The sequence below is a fragment of the Castor canadensis genome, chromosome 18 (assembly GCF_047511655.1).
Source record: "Castor canadensis chromosome 18, mCasCan1.hap1v2, whole genome shotgun sequence".
In the NCBI taxonomy this organism is placed as follows: domain Eukaryota; kingdom Metazoa; phylum Chordata; class Mammalia; order Rodentia; family Castoridae; genus Castor; species Castor canadensis.
In genome coordinates, this window is record NC_133403.1 from 40,943,137 (window position 1) to 40,960,017 (window position 16,881).

The 16,881-nt window shown below is 41.3% G+C and overlaps 1 protein-coding gene and 1 pseudogene across 11 annotated transcripts in view; one reads left to right on the top strand and one right to left on the bottom strand.

Annotated features, from left to right (window-relative positions):
- Positions 1-2,325: 2,325 nt before the first annotated feature.
- The window catches only part of Ccdc62 (coiled-coil domain containing 62), a 37,321-nt gene continuing 22,765 nt past the window's right edge, over positions 2,326-16,881 (top strand). For 10 of the 11 annotated variants that reach the window (XR_012443545.1, XR_012443546.1, XR_012443547.1 and 7 more), the window contains exons 1-5: positions 2,326-2,525; positions 5,154-5,346; positions 9,497-9,663; positions 12,704-12,805; positions 14,883-15,054. Coding sequence is in view for 6 of the 11 variants with exons in the window: in XM_020159467.2 (XP_020015056.2) it covers positions 2,490-2,525; positions 5,154-5,346; positions 9,497-9,663; positions 12,704-12,805; positions 14,883-15,054 (670 nt within the window). In the remaining 5 variants the exon portion in view is untranslated. The remainder of the gene's footprint in view (positions 2,526-5,153; positions 5,347-9,496; positions 9,664-12,703; positions 12,806-14,882; positions 15,055-16,881) is intronic. The other variant, XM_020159468.2, reaches the window with a different exon arrangement.
- On the bottom strand, positions 5,495-5,575 carry LOC141419052 (U2 spliceosomal RNA; annotated as a pseudogene).

Consider the following 16,881-nt stretch of genomic DNA (forward strand, 5'->3'; position numbering starts at 1 on the left):
TCAGTAGCATTACCTAGTAAAGCAAATTTATCCATCAAGACCATTTGGTGTGTATTTTGATCATATTCTGTTGGTGCTGGAAGATCCCGTGTGCAAGTTCCTGTAAAGAGTTTTAATGTTCACAGTTCTTTGCAAATGCACCTTCAATCCATATAGGGCCAGCAGTGGATGTTACTGTGGGAAAATGCAAGATTAAAATTGTCCTTGTGGATAACATCTGAGCTTTTCTTTGACTTGAAATGTAATATGTTATATAATTTAATCTGATTAAAATTTCCACAGTTCAAAGATTGACTTTAATTCACATTCTCACAATCTAGTGTTTTTAGGAAAAAAAAGAGTATGAACCTTTAAGCAGCCTTATCTCTCATGTGTAAGAGATTTGCCATGATTAAGCTGGCAACTTCAAATGCAAAAATACAATTTTTTTTTTGTGATAATGAGGTTTGAACTCAGGGCCTTCACCTGGAACCACTCTACCAGCCCTTTTTGTGATGGGTATTTTTGAGATAGGGTTTCTTGAACTGTTTGCCCTAGCTGGCTTTGAACCGTGATCCTCGTGATCTGTGCCTCCTAAGTAGCTAGGATTACAGGCATGAGCCACTGATGCCCTGCTGTTTTGGTTTTTTAGACAGGGTCTTATGTAGCTCAGGTTGGCTCTGAATTGTTCCATCCCCTTGCCTCAGCCTGCTGGGATTACAGATAGTTTCCACCACACATGGCTGTTTTATTTTTTAAAAATTGATGCTGAATCTGATTTTTAAAAATTAGTTATTACATAAAAGTTTCCAGTAATCAACTTGCTTAAGACAGGATCTTTGTAGCTTTCTCACTTTAAATGTTACAAATTACACTGGAGGTATGGTTCAAGTGGTAGAGTGCCTGCTTTGCAAGCACGAATCCCTGAGGTCAAATCCCAATCCCACCAAAAAGAAAAAGTTCATAAATCACTAATTTAAAGATCCATTTGAAGTTTTAGGTGCTTACTAAGTTCCTTTACTTAGGAAATCATTAGGGTAGAGACCCTAGTGAGTCCATTCAGGATTTCAGTTTGTGTTAGACTGTAAAATTAGCTGCATTGTAATTCTTGAGGCTTTCATTTTCGTGTCATTTGAAAAGCAGTAGCTTCTCTTTTTTGTATGTTATTGTATTTTTTGTTTTAAAGAAAACCTGTGGTGGTAAATCTAAGATTTTGAGATTTTTGATTTGCACCTTGTCACTCATACTCCCTTTACCACCTTCAAGCATAATCATAAGATGAGCCCCATGTCTTTCTTCTATCAGTATACATTTTACAGTGAGTCAGTGAGTGTTGGGGACATGGTTGCCTAGTGGACAGTGGCACTTTGGGGCATCCTTGAAAAATCCCCAATCCTAAAATGGTGACGTCTTAAAGCACATGAATACTCTTCAATTCAAAAACTGAAGATTGAGCCCACCGTCCTCTTTGTTTCTCCACCACACTTACTCCTAGGCTGTATTTACCTCTTTACTTACTGGAAGGCCAGCAAAGATTTATTGAGCAGAGCAGGACAAAGTAGGGAGAAATGGAAAGAGGAGCGCTCCTGGGCGTGAAGATGCTGTAAGTGGTGGTCTTCCTTCCAGGAATATACCCAATTGACACATCATCTTGTGAGTGCTTCTAACCTAAGGAGATAGGTGTCACCTAAATTGAGAAAGCGTCAACGCAAGAAGTCATGTTTTTCCATTTCCAGATTGTTTCATGAACACGTTGACAGGTTTTGCTAATTCACATTCAACCAAAAAATAAAGAAGTATTTCGTATTGGGCATTGTCCTGCCGGTAATGCAATTTGTGACTGCAGAACCACGTGGAAAAGTTTAGATTGAAAAGCTAGAACATGGTAAATTCTGTAGACTTACGTTTTTTTAAGAAAGAGTTTATGTATGTACCCCAAGCTGACTTCAACTCTCGATCCTCCGACCTCAGCCTCTAAAGTGCCAGGGATTCAAGTGCAAATACGTATTTTGTATGCATAGTTTTTTCCCTCTTGTGCGATTCTTGGTTTAGACCAGCCTGCTAGGGTGACCAGGACTCGGCGTCTGCCTGCACTCTTACTGAGTGCCAAGTTTAGTAGGGGAGGATGGAGAAGGAGCAGCTCATTAAACCAAGTCCGCCGACGCGGCCCTACAGAGCTGGGTAACGGGAAGCCAGCCAGCCGGGATCCCGCAGTCTCGCACAGCTCCACCTGCAAGGCGCGCGGAGATCGCGCGCGTAGCCCCAAGTGTCGCGAGACCCGGTGCGGCGCCCCGCCCCTTTTCCCCTCTCCTCGCCTTCCCCCCCTCCCCCCCCCCGCCCGCCACCACCAAGCGCGACGCCGTCGGCGCGAGGGCGCGGGGTTGGCGGTTTGGGCGGGCTCGCGAGGGCCGGCGACGGCGCGGGGTCCGGGGCTCCGGGCTCGCCCCCGCCTCTCCGGCCAGGCGCGCCTATGGCGTTTCTAAGGTGACGCTGCCGCACCGACCACACCTATGAACCCTCCGGCGATCTTCCTCGCCGGGCGCCAGGTGAGCGGCGCTCGGGGTGCGAGCAGCGGGCGGACGGCTGGAGGAGGCGTGCATGCCGGCCAAAGCGGGGCCTGCGGGTGGCGTCGCGCCCGGGCCCTTAGCCTAGTAAAAACGGAACTCAGCCCGGACCCAAAGACCAGCCGCCAGGGCCGGGGGCTCCCTATTTAACGATGACAGTGACTCCCATAGCTGCGCCTCTATAAGTACCCCGCTTGATGTCCCTACCTGGCGAGTGCAGGGACGACCTTTTTCTTTTGGGTGGGACTGGAATTTGAACGCAGGGCTTTGCACTTGCAAAGCAGGCGCTCTACCGCCTGAGCCACACCTCCAGTCCGTTTTGCTCTGGTTGTTTTGGAGATGGGAGCCATTTGCCCAGGCTAGCCTCGAACTCTGATCCTCCTCATCTCATCCTCCCAAGTAGCTAAGATTACACACGTGCGAGCCACCAGCGCCGGCTACAGAGGCATTTTTATTATGACTCCATTTTAACAATTTTGGAAGTGAACCCACCCCAGGTTTGCCTTAGCAGTGTAGGGTGACATGAACGCCTTTTGTATACTTGACTAATCTTTTTCCTGCTCTGTAATATATGCTTCTCTGGCTGGTGGCCTCATTGCTGTGTCTCCAGCCACAGGCACTCAGTAAATATTTGTTGAATGAATGCATGACTAACCAAAGACTGGGACTCAAGTCTTGTGACTTGGAATCCTTTGACTCCAAATTCCATTTTCTGTGTTTGGTTACTAGTAAGTAAGTCTAATTCATCATCATTATTTGTTTATAAGTCTTGTTTTTTTAAGAAGCAGTAATGGTGTACATGGGTCTGTGGTAAACTCTTTAAGTACTGCATTAAGACAACTTTTAAAGTAACACTTCATAGACACAAACGGTACTGTAGTTCAACATGTGGTTTACAGCCTCAATAATAACTAAAGTTTGCTGACTGCATGCCAGGCAGGGTGCTAAATCTTGCTTAATCCACACAACTTTAAGAGGTTGAAGAACCGGGAGCCAGTGGCTCATGGCTATAATCCTAGCCACGCAGGAGCAGAGATCAGGAGGATCAAGGTTCAAAGCCAGCCCAGGCAAATACGTTATGAGACCCTATCATAAAAAACCCATAGCAGAAAAGGACTGGTGGAGTGGCTCAAGGTGTAGGCCCTGAGTTCAAACACCAGTACTGAAAAAAAAAAAAAAAGGTTAAATTACTGTTGTTTTACAGAGGAGGAAACTGAGGTTTAGAGAAGTTATATAACTTGTCCAAGATTATATGGAGCCACCAACAAGTGGCTATAACTCTGGATTCACACACTGATAAGATCAACTTCAATGTGCTAGACTTTAGAACGTGTGTGCTCACTATTGTATATAATATTGTTAAGTAGGAAAATGGATCATGGTTATATAAGAAATGTTTATTTTAAGAGCTGCATATGGCCAGGCACCGGTGGCTCATACCTGTAATCCTAGCTACTCAGGAGACAGAGATCAGAAGGATTGAGGTTCAAAGCCAGCCTGGGCAAATAGTTCTGCAAGACCCTATCTCGAAAAACCCTTCACAAAAAAGGGCTGGTGGAGTGGCTCAAGGTAAAGGCCCTGAGTTCAAGCCCCAGTACTGCAAAAAAAAAAGAGAGAGAGATGCATATGGAATAATGTAAGGGGAAATGGTGTATTTTTGTCAGTAATAAAAAAAAAAAAAAAGAAAAGAAAATTGAAGCAAATATAACAAAATCTTGGTGATGGTGGAACCTAGGTACTGGGTATATGATAATTTATGACACTGTTCTCTTTTGTGTATATGTGAAATTTTTCCTTACAGAATTTGTTTTTAATTAGATATGTTGAGTATGGACCACTAACTATATACATATCATACATACATATATATTTTGCATATCTATGTATTTTTGAGGGGGATGCGGTGCTGGAGTTTGAACTTAGGGCCTTGGCTTGCTAGGTAGGCACTCTACTATGTGAGCCACAACCCCAGCCCAAAGAACCACGAATAATATTAAATTGTCCTTGGTAGCTTGTATATAGGTGTGAATATTTAGGCTTTAGTTCCTTTCTTATAGACTAAAATTCCTATTATTTGATAAGAATTATTTACATTATTTATATTTAAACTGATTATTTCACATTTACTTTTTATTTGGTTACTCCAAAATTGCTGGGGTAGGGGATGGGGCTGTAGCTCAGTGGTAGAACATGTGCTTAGCATACACAAGTCCCTGGATTTCATACTCATTAAAAATAAAAAAAAAAATTGCTGGGGCAAGGTGGGGGATAACATTGTTGATTGGGACAGGAAGGTTAACACCAAAGAGGGAGATAAGGCAGAAACATGTTTCTTTGTGGTTAGCCAGGGGAGGTTTTGGAATCAGTCCCATTTTTTGAAGAATTGTGTGTGATGTGACAGAAAATGAGAGAGGCAGACTTATGGTAGGTTTGAACTTGTTTTAAACGTGTATAATTTGAGGGATTATTCTTAACAGTGAATAAGACTTAATTCACTGTTTGCTGGTCTATTAGAATTGCCAGCAAAAAAATACAATTATTTAGAAAATAAACTTTGGCTGATTTATGTGACTCAGTTTTATTTTGATGTAAACCACTTTCCATGTTTAGAACATTGAGTCAGAAGTTGAGAATTCCACTATTGAGAAACAACGGAAGGAACTGCATCTGCTCATTGGAGAACTGAAAGATCGCGATAAAGAGCTCAATGATATGGTCGCAGTGCATCAAAGACAACTTCTTTCATGGGAAGAAGATCGGCAGAAAGTGTTGACTCTGGAGGAACGTTGCAGCAAATTAGAAGGTCAGAGATACATCCAGAAACATCTGTTGTGCACTTCTGTGTGGCAGCATGTCGAAAGAGCTCGAGGGGACCTGCTGTCCTGGGGTTTAGTCTCATTGAAGATAGGATTGATGACTTTACTAATAGCCACATTTACAAATTGACTCAGATAAAGTAGGACAAAGTACTTAAGTGTAGGAAAGATGCTCAGATACTACACTTGATCTTAGCCAAAAGGCCGAGAAGCGATAGGAAAGATGCTCAGTAGAGCTGCAATTAACATTGGTGAAGGCTGGTGATGTAGCTCAATGGAGAGTACTTGTCTTGCATGTGTGAGGCCCTGGGTCACACAAAAACAAAAAAATAAAAAACCAAGAGCATCAAGGGTGAATCTAAAGAAGTTTTGAGCAAGAATATAAATAAAGATGCCAAGTGACTCACCATTTCTCTTGAACTGATGTAAAGATTTTAAACTTTTGGTATTGAATTTGTTTTTAAGTACCAAAAATGATCATATTTGAAAATTATAGCATTCTCAAAAATAGCTTATAAAAATTTTCTTTTGTGCCATATACATGTATATATGTGCATACATATATATGTATATACACACATACATATATATGTGTGTATATATATATATATATATATATGTATGTGTGTGTGTATGTGTTTTGTTTTGTTTTGTTTTTGTGGTACTGGTGTTAGAACACAGGTCCTTGCACCTGCTAGGCAAGTGCTATATCACCCACCCTTTTTGCTTTGTTTTGTTTTTTTTTTGTTTTGTTTTGTTTTTGTGGTAGTACTGTTTGAACTCAGGACTTTGTGCTTGCTAGGTAGGCACTTAATCACTTACACCACACTACCAGCCCTTTTTGCTCTGGTCTGGAGATAGGGTCTTGCTTTTTACCTGGTTAATCTGGACTGCAGTTGTCCTGTTTCACACTTCCTGACATAGAGTGTACCACCATGCTCAGCTTTTTTTGTTAAGATGGGGGATCTCATAAACTGTTTGCCTCAAATTGCAATCCCAATCTCAGCATCCTGAGTAGCCAGGATTACAAGCTTGAGCCACTCATCTGGCTTGCTTTGGTTATTTTTGAGATAGGGTTTTGTGTTTATGGCCTGAACTGTGATCCTCTGATTCCCACATAGATGGATGACAGGCGTGCATTACTATGCCCCACTTTTTATTGGTTGAAATGGGGTCTTGGGAACTTTTTGCCCAGGCTGGCCTTGAACCATGATCCTCCTGATCTCCACCTCCCTGGTAGCTAGGATTACAGGTGTGAGCCCTGTGCCAGGCTTTGTACCAATTTTTAATTTCAATCTCAGTGTTCCATTGATGGTAGATTATTACTAGCATATATTAGCTAGGGAATATATGTTTAATAAATAGCCTTCTTTTTTATTTCTGTCATACAGTGGTTTCGGTAAACATGATCTAAATACTTTTCATTTTTCTATTTATTTGATGATCATCTGACTTTAGTCTGACCACACCCACAGATGTACATACACACATACAGTGATTAAAATGATTACTCAAAAAAATAAAAAAATAACCAGCAGCTACTTAGCATGCGGAGTTAGGAGGATTGTAATCTGAGGCCAGCCAGGACAAAAACATGAGAACTTATCTGAAAAATAAGCTAAAAGCAAAAGAACTGAGAGCATGGCTCAATGAGTCAAGTGCCAAGCATGAGGCCTTGAGTTCAGTCCCCATTACCATCCTTGAAAATTATAATAAATAAATAAATGTGGAAAAAATACAAGAAAGAAAAAAGATCGCTCATTAAATGTAGCATAATATTTTATATAAACATGTTGAAGAACAAGGATAGCCTATATAACAAAGATTACATATAGCCATCAGGATCTGATTTTATTTATTTTATTTTTTTAATTTTTTTTGCGGCACTGCGGTTTGAATTCAGGGCCTACACTTGCAAGGCAGGTGCTCTTACCACTTGAGCCACTCTGCTAGCCCTTTTGGTGATGGGTTTTTTTGGGGGTAGGGTCTTGAGAACTGTTTGCTCAGGGCTGACTTTGTACCACGATCCTCCTGATCTCTGCCTCCTGAGTAGCTAGGATTATGGGTGTGAGCCATCGGCGCACAGCAGGATCTGGTTTTAAAATGAGCAAGATGTGGGATGGGGATGCAGCTTAGTGGTGGAACATGAAACCCTGAGTTGGATCCCTAGTATCATACACACAGAAAACCTTAAATAGGCACTTCATCGAAAAAGGAAAATTGAGTAACCAATAAATGTACTACAAGGTTCTCATTCTCATTAGTAATTAGGGAGATACAAATAAAAATCACAATGAGATGCCACTTTAAACTTAGCAGACTGACAATAATTATCAGGTGTTGATAAAGATGTGAAGCCATGTCTATAGCCACCCTGCCCTGTAAAGCCCCATCTGGTCTTGAAAGCTGAGAGGGGTCGGACCTAATTAGTAGTTATTTGGGAAGATACAGAGTCACAACTGTTTTGGGAAATTGTTTCATAATGTCTAGTAAAGGTGAAAATATACATATCCTATAAGAAATATTCTGGGTTTGGGGGCATAGATCAAGTGGTAGAATCCTGCCTTCCAAGCACAAAGCCCTGAGTTCAAACCCCAGTTAAAAAAAAAAGGGGCTGGCCGAGTGACTCAAGTGGAAAGAGCACTTGCCTAGCAAGCATGAGGCCCTGAGTTCAAACCCCAGTGCAAACAAACAAACAAAAAACCAAACAAAACAAAGAAATATTCCAACACTAAGCATGGTAGTACCTGCCTAAGATCCCAGCACCCTGGAGGTGAAGGCAGGAGGTTCACAAGTTCAAGGCTAGCCTGGGCTACATAGTGAGACCCTGTCTCCAAAAAAGAAATATACCTGTAGTTAGAACATGTTCCAGCAATGTTTCAAGCACTCCTCTTCTAGGAACTTACCCCCTGTTTAATGTACATGTGAATTGCCTAAGGATCTTATTGAAAGGTTGATTCTAGACTGGGGTTATAGCTCAGTGGTAGAGTATGCTTAGATGGAACTCAGGCCCTGGGTTCTACCCCAGTACTGCCAAGAAACCAAAAATTAAAAAACAAAACAAAAACCAAGGAAATGATTAAGATAATGGTGGAGTGGCCAGGAAGGTGGAAATTGGAGAGATTGTCTTTAAGATGTGACATCCAAGGGGCTTCTGAGTTGCTGTCAGCATTCTCTTTTATTTTTTTAAACTTTGGCAGAATTGGGATTTGAATTTAGGGCCTTATGCTTGCTAGACATGTGCTCTACCACTTTAGTTATACTCCCAGCCCCACCCTTTTTGCTTTAGGTATTTTTCATACGGGATCTTTCATGTTTGCCCATGGCTGGCCTCAGACTGTGATCCTCATATTTCCCCCCTCCGGAGTTGCTGGAATTACAGAAGTGATCCACCACACTTGACTTTTTTTTTCTTTTGTTTTTTTCTTTTTGGTGTGAAGCAGGCACTCTACCACTTGAGCCATACCTCCAGTCCATTTTGCTTGGGTTATTTTGGAAATGAGGTGTCACTAATTGTTTACCTGGTCTAGCCTCAAACCTCAATCCTTCCTATCTCAGCCTCCTAAGTAGCTAGAATTATAGGCATGAGCCACCGGTGCTTAGCTCTGGCTTGTTTTTTGAGATGGAGTCTCACTAACTTTTTTGGCTCAGCTGGCCTCAAACCATGATCCTCCCATCTCTGCCTCCTGCATAACTGGATTACAGCATAAGCTATTGCACCCCAACCCACATGTTCTTCTTCTTGATTAAGTATAGTATTGTGCATTTCTTTTTTTGGTGGCACTGTAGTTTGGACTCAGGGACTCACCCTTGCCAGGCAGGTGCTCTTACCACTTGAGCTACTCCACCAGGCCTTTTTTTGTTTTGGGTTTTTTCAAGATAGTTCTGGTGAACTATTTGCCTGGGCTGGCTTTGAACTGGGATCCTCCTGATCTCTGTCGCCTGAGTAGCTAAGATTACAGGCGTGAACCACCAGCACCTGATGAGTATTGTGGATTTCACAATAAAATGTTTTAAAAGAATTGTCCTCTAAAAAATTCTTTAGCAGATGTTTGCTCTTAACCACAGATTTTGAAAATACTACATTTTAAGTTTTGGATCTAACCACAAATAAGTTATTGATGAAAATTCCTTCAGGTGAGCTACAAAAAAGAACTGAAATAATCAAGTCACTCATGAAGAAGGTGAAAGTCCTTGAATCCAATCAAATCGAATGTCAAACAGCTCTTCGAAAGACTCAGCTACAGCTTCAGGAGATGGTTCAAAAAGCAACACATTCTTCCCTCCTCTCTGAAGACCTTGAGGTTAGTTATTGATAGAGTGATTGATTTGTTTGATTATGCATTTATATTTTTGAGACGGGTCTTTCTTTGTAGTCCATGCTGGCCTCAAACAAGATCCTCCTGTCCTTCTGCCTCTGCTTCCCGAGCACTGGGATTGCAGGCATGCACCACTGTGCCCAGGCATGGTTTTTGTTTTTGATAAGCCTCTCTAGTCCAAATTCTTTTTTTTCAATTATTGAAAATTAGATTTAAATGTCAGCATTAAAAGTCCATGTATGGAAAGGAGAGACCTGTGACTGGAGCTTAGAAGAGGAGAAAAGTGTGAGCTGGGTTTGGTTAGGTACAATTTAGCTGTTTAGGTTCAGAGCAAGGAAAAGCTGGTTGCTGGTGGCTCACGCCTGTAATCCTAACTACTCAGGAAGCAGAGATTAGGAGGATCACGGTTCAAAGTCAGCCCAGGCAAATAGTTCTCAAGACCCTATCTCGAAAAATAACCAACCCAAAACAGGCTGGTGGAGTGGCTCAAGTGGTAGAGTGCCTGCCTAGCAAGCATGAGTTCCTGAGTTCAAACTCCAGTGCTACAAAAAAAAAAATTCATGTATGTGTATGAATGCATGTGTATATATGTATGTATGTGTGTGTACATATAAACACACATACATACATGTGTCTCCATCCATCCATTCACCCATCCTACTTGTGCATCCCACCCACTGTTTTGGTTAACTGCATAGCACTGTTCTATCTTACACATAAAGCTTCATTACAGACCTTTTTTTGTTTTGCCATTTGGTTTAGTAGCATTGTCCATTTTATCAACAATGGTTTATTCTGAGAGTCTGAAATGAATACTGTCAAGTTCTAGTTTTAAATGCTGCTTTCTGAATTCTGACTTCCTCCCTCCTTCCCTCCCTCCTTCCTTCCTTTCTTCCCTTCCTTCTTGTCTTCCTTTCTCCTTCCAGGACTTAGTGCATGCTGGGCAGATGCTCTACCACTGAGCTTGTAACCTAGCCCTTTTTTATTTTGAGGCAGGGTCTCAGGTTGCTCAGGTGCTCTTGAATATGTGATCCTCCTGCCTCCCCTCCCAACTGCTGGAATTTTAGGTGTGCACTAGTTTTCTATTCTAACTGGTCAGTCATCAGATAATTTTTAAGCTCATTTATTGTAAGGAACAAAGAAAAAGCCAGTTTTTTGGTTATATTCTTCATATTGTTATTTCATAATGATATGCATAATAGGTCTTGATAATGAGAGTCTCACTAATTCACAGTAAGAGGACAGAGTTTATTTATTTTTGGTTTTAGTTTTTTGTGGCAGGGTCTTACACTGTGTAGCACAGGCTTGCCTTGAACTCACTATATAGCCCAGGCCATCCTTGAATTCTGGATCCTCCTTCCTCAGCCTCTCAAGTGCTGGGATTGCAGTCATGTGTCCTCATGGCCAGCATGTTTTGTGCATTTTAGAGTGCTATTCTAGATGGTTTCTAGCTATAAAGTAAGTAAAAAAAATTGCTTAGAATACGTAGAAATGTTGGATAAAAAATGGAAGATTCCTCTTTAAATTAGTAAATCTTATTTTAAAATTAGTTGTAGGTTCACAGCAAAATTGAGTGGAAAGTGTAGAGAGTTCCCATATATATCCTGTGTCCACATACTCAGCCTCCCTCGCTGCTGATGTCCTGCATCTTGGTCGTACTTTTTTTTTTCTTTTGGTACTGGGGTTTGGGTTTGAACTCAGGGCCTCATACTTTCTAGGCAGGTACTCTACCACTTGAGCCACTTTGCTGGCCCCCCGTAGTTTTTTTTTGGTGTGTGTATGTATGTGTGTGTGTGTATGTGTTGAGTATTTTTGAGATGAGGTCTCAGCTGTTTTCCTGGGCTGGCCTTGAACCACAATCCTAATCTCTGCCTCTCAAGTAGTTAGGGTTATAGGTGTGAGCCACCAGTGCCTGGTCTGGTGGTACATTTGGGTTTTTTTTGGGGGGGGTACTGGGATTTGAACTCAGGGATTCATACTGGCTAGGCAGGCACTTTACCACTTGAGCTATGCCTCTAGTCTCTTTTGCCGTGGTTATTTTGGAGGTACTGTCTTGCTTTTTGCCAAACCAGCCTGGACTTCAATCCTATTTTATTCTTCATGTCATAGCTAGATGACAGGCACGCACCACCACGCTTAACTTTTTCCTATAGACGTGGAGTCTCACAAATTTCTTTGGCCCAGGCTGGCCTAGAACTGTGATCCTCATGATCTGAACCTCCCAAGTAGTTAGGATTACAGGTGTGAGCCACTGGTGCCCAGCACTGGTGGAGTTGTTTTGGGATTGTTGTGGGACTGGGGTTTGAACTCAGGGCTTCGTACTTGCTAGGCAGGTGCTCTACCACTTGAACCACTCCTCCAGTCCATTTTGCTCTGGGAGTTTTGAAGATGGGGTCTCTTGAACTATTTGCCTGGGCTGACTTCAAACTTCTATTCTCCCAATCTTAGCTATTCAAGGAGCTAGGATTACAGGCACGAGCCACTCATACCTGACCGGCACATTTGTTTTAATTGATGAGTTCACACAGATGCATCATTATCACCCACAGTCCACAGATATACAGGTTCACTGTGTTTTACACTTTGTGAGGTCTTGACAAATGTATAATGGTATATATATATATATACCCTGGCACAGAGTTTACAAAAGTTGTATAAAATTCACTAAGGCTACTGCTTCTAGCAGAAGGAAATCTCTTATGTATACAGTTCTCATTTATTCATTTTATTCTTTCTTCCCAAGCTAAAATTATTCATAAAAGTAGGAACTAGACATGTTTACAAACAGCCAGTGTAATTCAGTTCAGTATGGCAAGTGCAAGTATTGAGAGAATGCTGGAGTTAATAGAGAAATAATATTTGTATTTCTTTTTTCATTTCTTTTTCATGATTGCTTAGTTAGCCCACTTCGTTCCTTAAAAACATTAAGTAAACAAAGAGAAAACAAAGTAGAAATATGAGCTAGTGACAGTAATGAAAACATTAAAAGGACTCAATTAGTATTTTCTGTGTTGTTCCCTTGTAGGCTAGAAATGAAAGTCTCAGCAACACATTAGTGGAACTTTCTGCTCAAGTAGGACAATTACAAGCTAGAGAACAGGCTCTCACTACAATGATAAAGCTAAAGGTAATTAACTAGTTATACTCCATTGCCAGAGTCCTTGGGAGCTTACGAAGTATACTCATGTGCATCGTCTCACCTGAGCCCCTTAGCAGCCCAGAAATGCAAGCTGCCAAAGTTTCTTTTTAAATTCTCCTTTTAGGAGGGAGAGAAGCAAGTTTAAAACGATATTCCCAAAGGTTTGGGATAGGAGGCAAGACTCAACTTCTGGATGGATTTCTGTCTCCAAGGCCCATTCCATATCCTGGCAGGCCTGAGTTCTTCCCAGGTATATTTTGCTAGGTCTTTTGGAGTTATTGGCAATCAGATTGCTTTTTTAAGTGAAAAGAAAAACTGGTAGCAATAACTAGATAGTCACTAGTGTACAACATGCAATGATACACTATCTCTTCTACTGTAACACATATCTTTGACAGTTGGTAAATAAAGGAATGATGTCGGTTTAATGGGACATTCATGCTAATTCATTTGTAATTTTTCCTGGCACATTAGTGTTTTGACATGATCTTGGGCAAGCTTCCTTAAAATTAAAGAGGAAATGTTAAAATCCACAGAGTTAGCTTTTCATAGAGGCCTATATGGTGTCTGTCACAGCAATCTCAGACAGAGCCTTGAGTACTAATGCAGGTGCTGCAAGGACATTCCCCACTGTAGAGCAGGGCATTCTTGACGAAGCAGCACACCCAGAATTAGCATTTTACTTTGAAGAAAATGGTCTTTATTAGAAGCAACTGCCCTCTAGGACATACTTATCAAAGGAGGAAGCAGGAGCCCTGGGTTTAAGGCTGCTTAAAGGGATTGAGTGAAGGTTGTGTCTCTACTGATACTGACTTAACATTAGGACCAAAAGTTTTTTAAACTGGCCTGGTCACAAAATTTCATTGTTCTTTTTGTTTGTTCAGCTTGTTGTGGTAGGAGTTGAAAACCCAAGTCCTTCTGCACATGAGGCAAGTGCTCTACCACTGAGCTGCACCCCCCCATCTTTCCAGTGGTTTTAAAGTAGTCTACCCAGCATTTTTTTTTTTTTACTAACAGTAATGAACTGTGAAGTCAGGGCCTCATACTATCAGGCAGGCACTCTACTACTGAGCCATGCCACCATCACTTTTTGCATTAGTTACTTTTCAGATAGGGCCCTGTGCTTTTTGCCCAGGCTGGCCTTAGACTTCAGTTCTCCAATTTCTGCCTCTGTGTGGCTGGAATTACAGGTTATGAACCACTGTACCTGGCTTGTTTATTAAGGTGGGGGTCTCACTAACTTTTTTTTTTAACCGGGGCTGGCCTCAAAACTCGATCCTCCTGATCTCTGCCTGCCAAGTAGCTGGGATTACAGATGTGAACCACCCTGCCCAGCACTGCTCCAGCCCTTTTATCTCCCCATAAGTCCTCCTAGGGTGTGAGGTTTTTCCAGAATGCCTACATGATACTACAGTAGAAACACTTATGTTTAAGTAGGAGTAAATCTTGTTAATGATAGTTATTTCAGGTGAGTGGGAGAGAGTGAGAACTCATTACTTTTAAGCTTTTAGGTATTGTAGGAATGGCTTTTCAAGAAGCAGATATGTTTCGTTTTGTAATTCAAATAGCCTCCACAATAAAAGATTTTAATTTGGCTAGAACTGGGATGAGATCTTGGAGTCTGTCATTCTAATAAGCTGAAAGGAGAGAGGAAATGTTAGGCCATGGGATTTATCTGTAATGCATATAATTTTTTTATCTAAGAGCTGCCAACCTCCTCTTGCTATGCCAATTTCCAAAGTTATTGAATTGTCTGGTTCTAAACTTCCAAGATATAGCACATGGTTTCTGAGGCTCGCTAGCTAGGTTCAAATGGCAGCTCTATGACTGACTAATTATGTAGCCGTGGGCAGGTAGAGATACCTTTTGGTATCTTTTGACTCCTCTGTCACTCAGTGATAGTAGCAGTACCTGCCTCATTGTGTTACAGTGAAGATGAAATGAGTTAACATGAGAAGTGCTTAGAGAGAACCCTGCTACAAACGCCATCTAAAAAGTGTCATCTTTTCTTACTGATTAGCTGGAATTAAAAAATCTAGCATAACAGTTTTCAACTTGGTTTTAGGACAAAGATATTATTGAGGCAGTCAATCACATTGCCGATTGTTCGGGTAAATTTAAATTGTTAGAGCATGCTTTACGTGATGCTAAGATGGTGGAGACTTGTATCGTGAAAGAAAAGCAGGATTATAAGCAGAAATTGAAGGCACTTAAGATTGAAGTCAACAAACTAAAAGGTAAGGAAGCGATGTGAGTTTAAGATGGTAATACATTATTTTAAGAATGTATTTTTGCATTTGGGCTTACTTACTCTTATATGTGAGAATAGCTCTGTTCCTAGCATGAACTCTGTTTCATTTATATAAAATTATGGTGCAATTTTTGTACTATAAGATTAATAACAAAGTTGGGATATTAATTGTGCATGGTATTTTAAAAACAAAGCAGTGGCTCACTCCTGTAATCCTAGCTACTCGGTAAGTAGAGATTAGGAGGATCATGGTTCAAAGCCAGCCTGGGCAAATAGTTTGTGAGACCCTACCTTGAAAAAACCCTTCACAAAAAAAAAAAGCTGGTGGAGTGGCTCAAGGTGTAGGCCCTGAGTTCAAGCCCCAGTACTAAAAACAACAACAACAGCAAAAACAACCTGTCTTGCTTTAGTTTAGGTGGCTATTCCAGTTACCTGTTGCTTATACGTGCTGTGTGAAGACAACAGCGGGTTCTCGGCAGCATGAGTCCTAGCATTTATCAAATTCATGCAACTGGAGTTGGTCCACATGGGAGCCGGCCGGCCTCAATTGGACCCAACTAAAGTGTCTCATCAGGGCGGCCCTGCTTCGTGTGGCCTCATCTCCTCACCAGTGGGCTGGCCAGGGCCTTTCTTCCCATAGTGAAGGCGGAAACTGGAAAGAAAAGCAGAAACATGTGAGGACCTTAAGGTCTAGGCCAAGACACAAGATGCTGTCACTTCTGCTTCTTTCTGTTGGCTGAAGCAAGTCACATGCTGAACCCAAATCAAGCAGTGGGGAAATACTCTGCTGTTTGTGGGAGTAGTTGCAAAATCATAGCAAGGGAATAGAGAATGGCCACCAACATTGTCTCCAGTGACTTTTCGGTGCATGTTTTATTTTTGCAAATTCTTTCTGGTTTTTCTCTATTTTTGTTCTTACTATTGCATGATTCACTTCTTTCTGACGAATTCTTTAAGTTTCGTAGTGAAATGGAGTCAAGGAATACCGAATACCTTGGTGTATATTTGCTACATGTAGTACGTATTTGAATGTGGATATTGGTGACAGTGTCAGAATTTATCTACAGAGGGTATGGAGACCCATTTTCTCTTGCAGGCTGGAAAGTGGGCAAAGCAGAATTGTTGCCTGGAAGCAGTCTTCTCCCATGATACCCTATTTTATATATGGCCATGGCATTAGACAAGAGGACTGGTTGCACTGTGGAGCAAGCCACCTTAGGAGCAATGAAAAAACCATATTCCCTATCCATGGTAGAGAACCTTGAGAGGCAGTGAATTTCTCTTCCTGGAGGTACTCAAGCAAGGGAGCCATGTGGGGGGATTCCTACCTGCTCCTGAGCTAAGTGACCGTTTACATTGCTTTCAACTAAAACATTCTGAAATTATGAAAATTTATCTCAATTGATGTGATTTAAAAAAGCTGACCTTATGCTGCCTTCACTCTGATAAATATCATACAAATATCCCCATTTGTAGCTTCAGCCAAAGCCAAGGTCATATAAGTCCTGTGTCATGGGGCCTCTTTTGTTTGGATCAGCAGTTAATAGTTCAGCACTAAAGATACATTGTGGCTACTTCGTGCTTATTGGATGTTTTTATATGCCTAGGTAAGATACTCAAGTAGAAAGAAGTCTATTATGTCAATATTATGTATTATAAATATTTTATAAATCCGGTATTTACTAAATATGAAAAGCAGGGCAATGGGAAGTCAACAGAGAGTGAGGGAGATGGACTCATTTAGCCTCAATGGACTGAGCAGACGAATTGGAAATGTTAACATTTGAGCTGTAACTGGAGGTGGGACGAACCA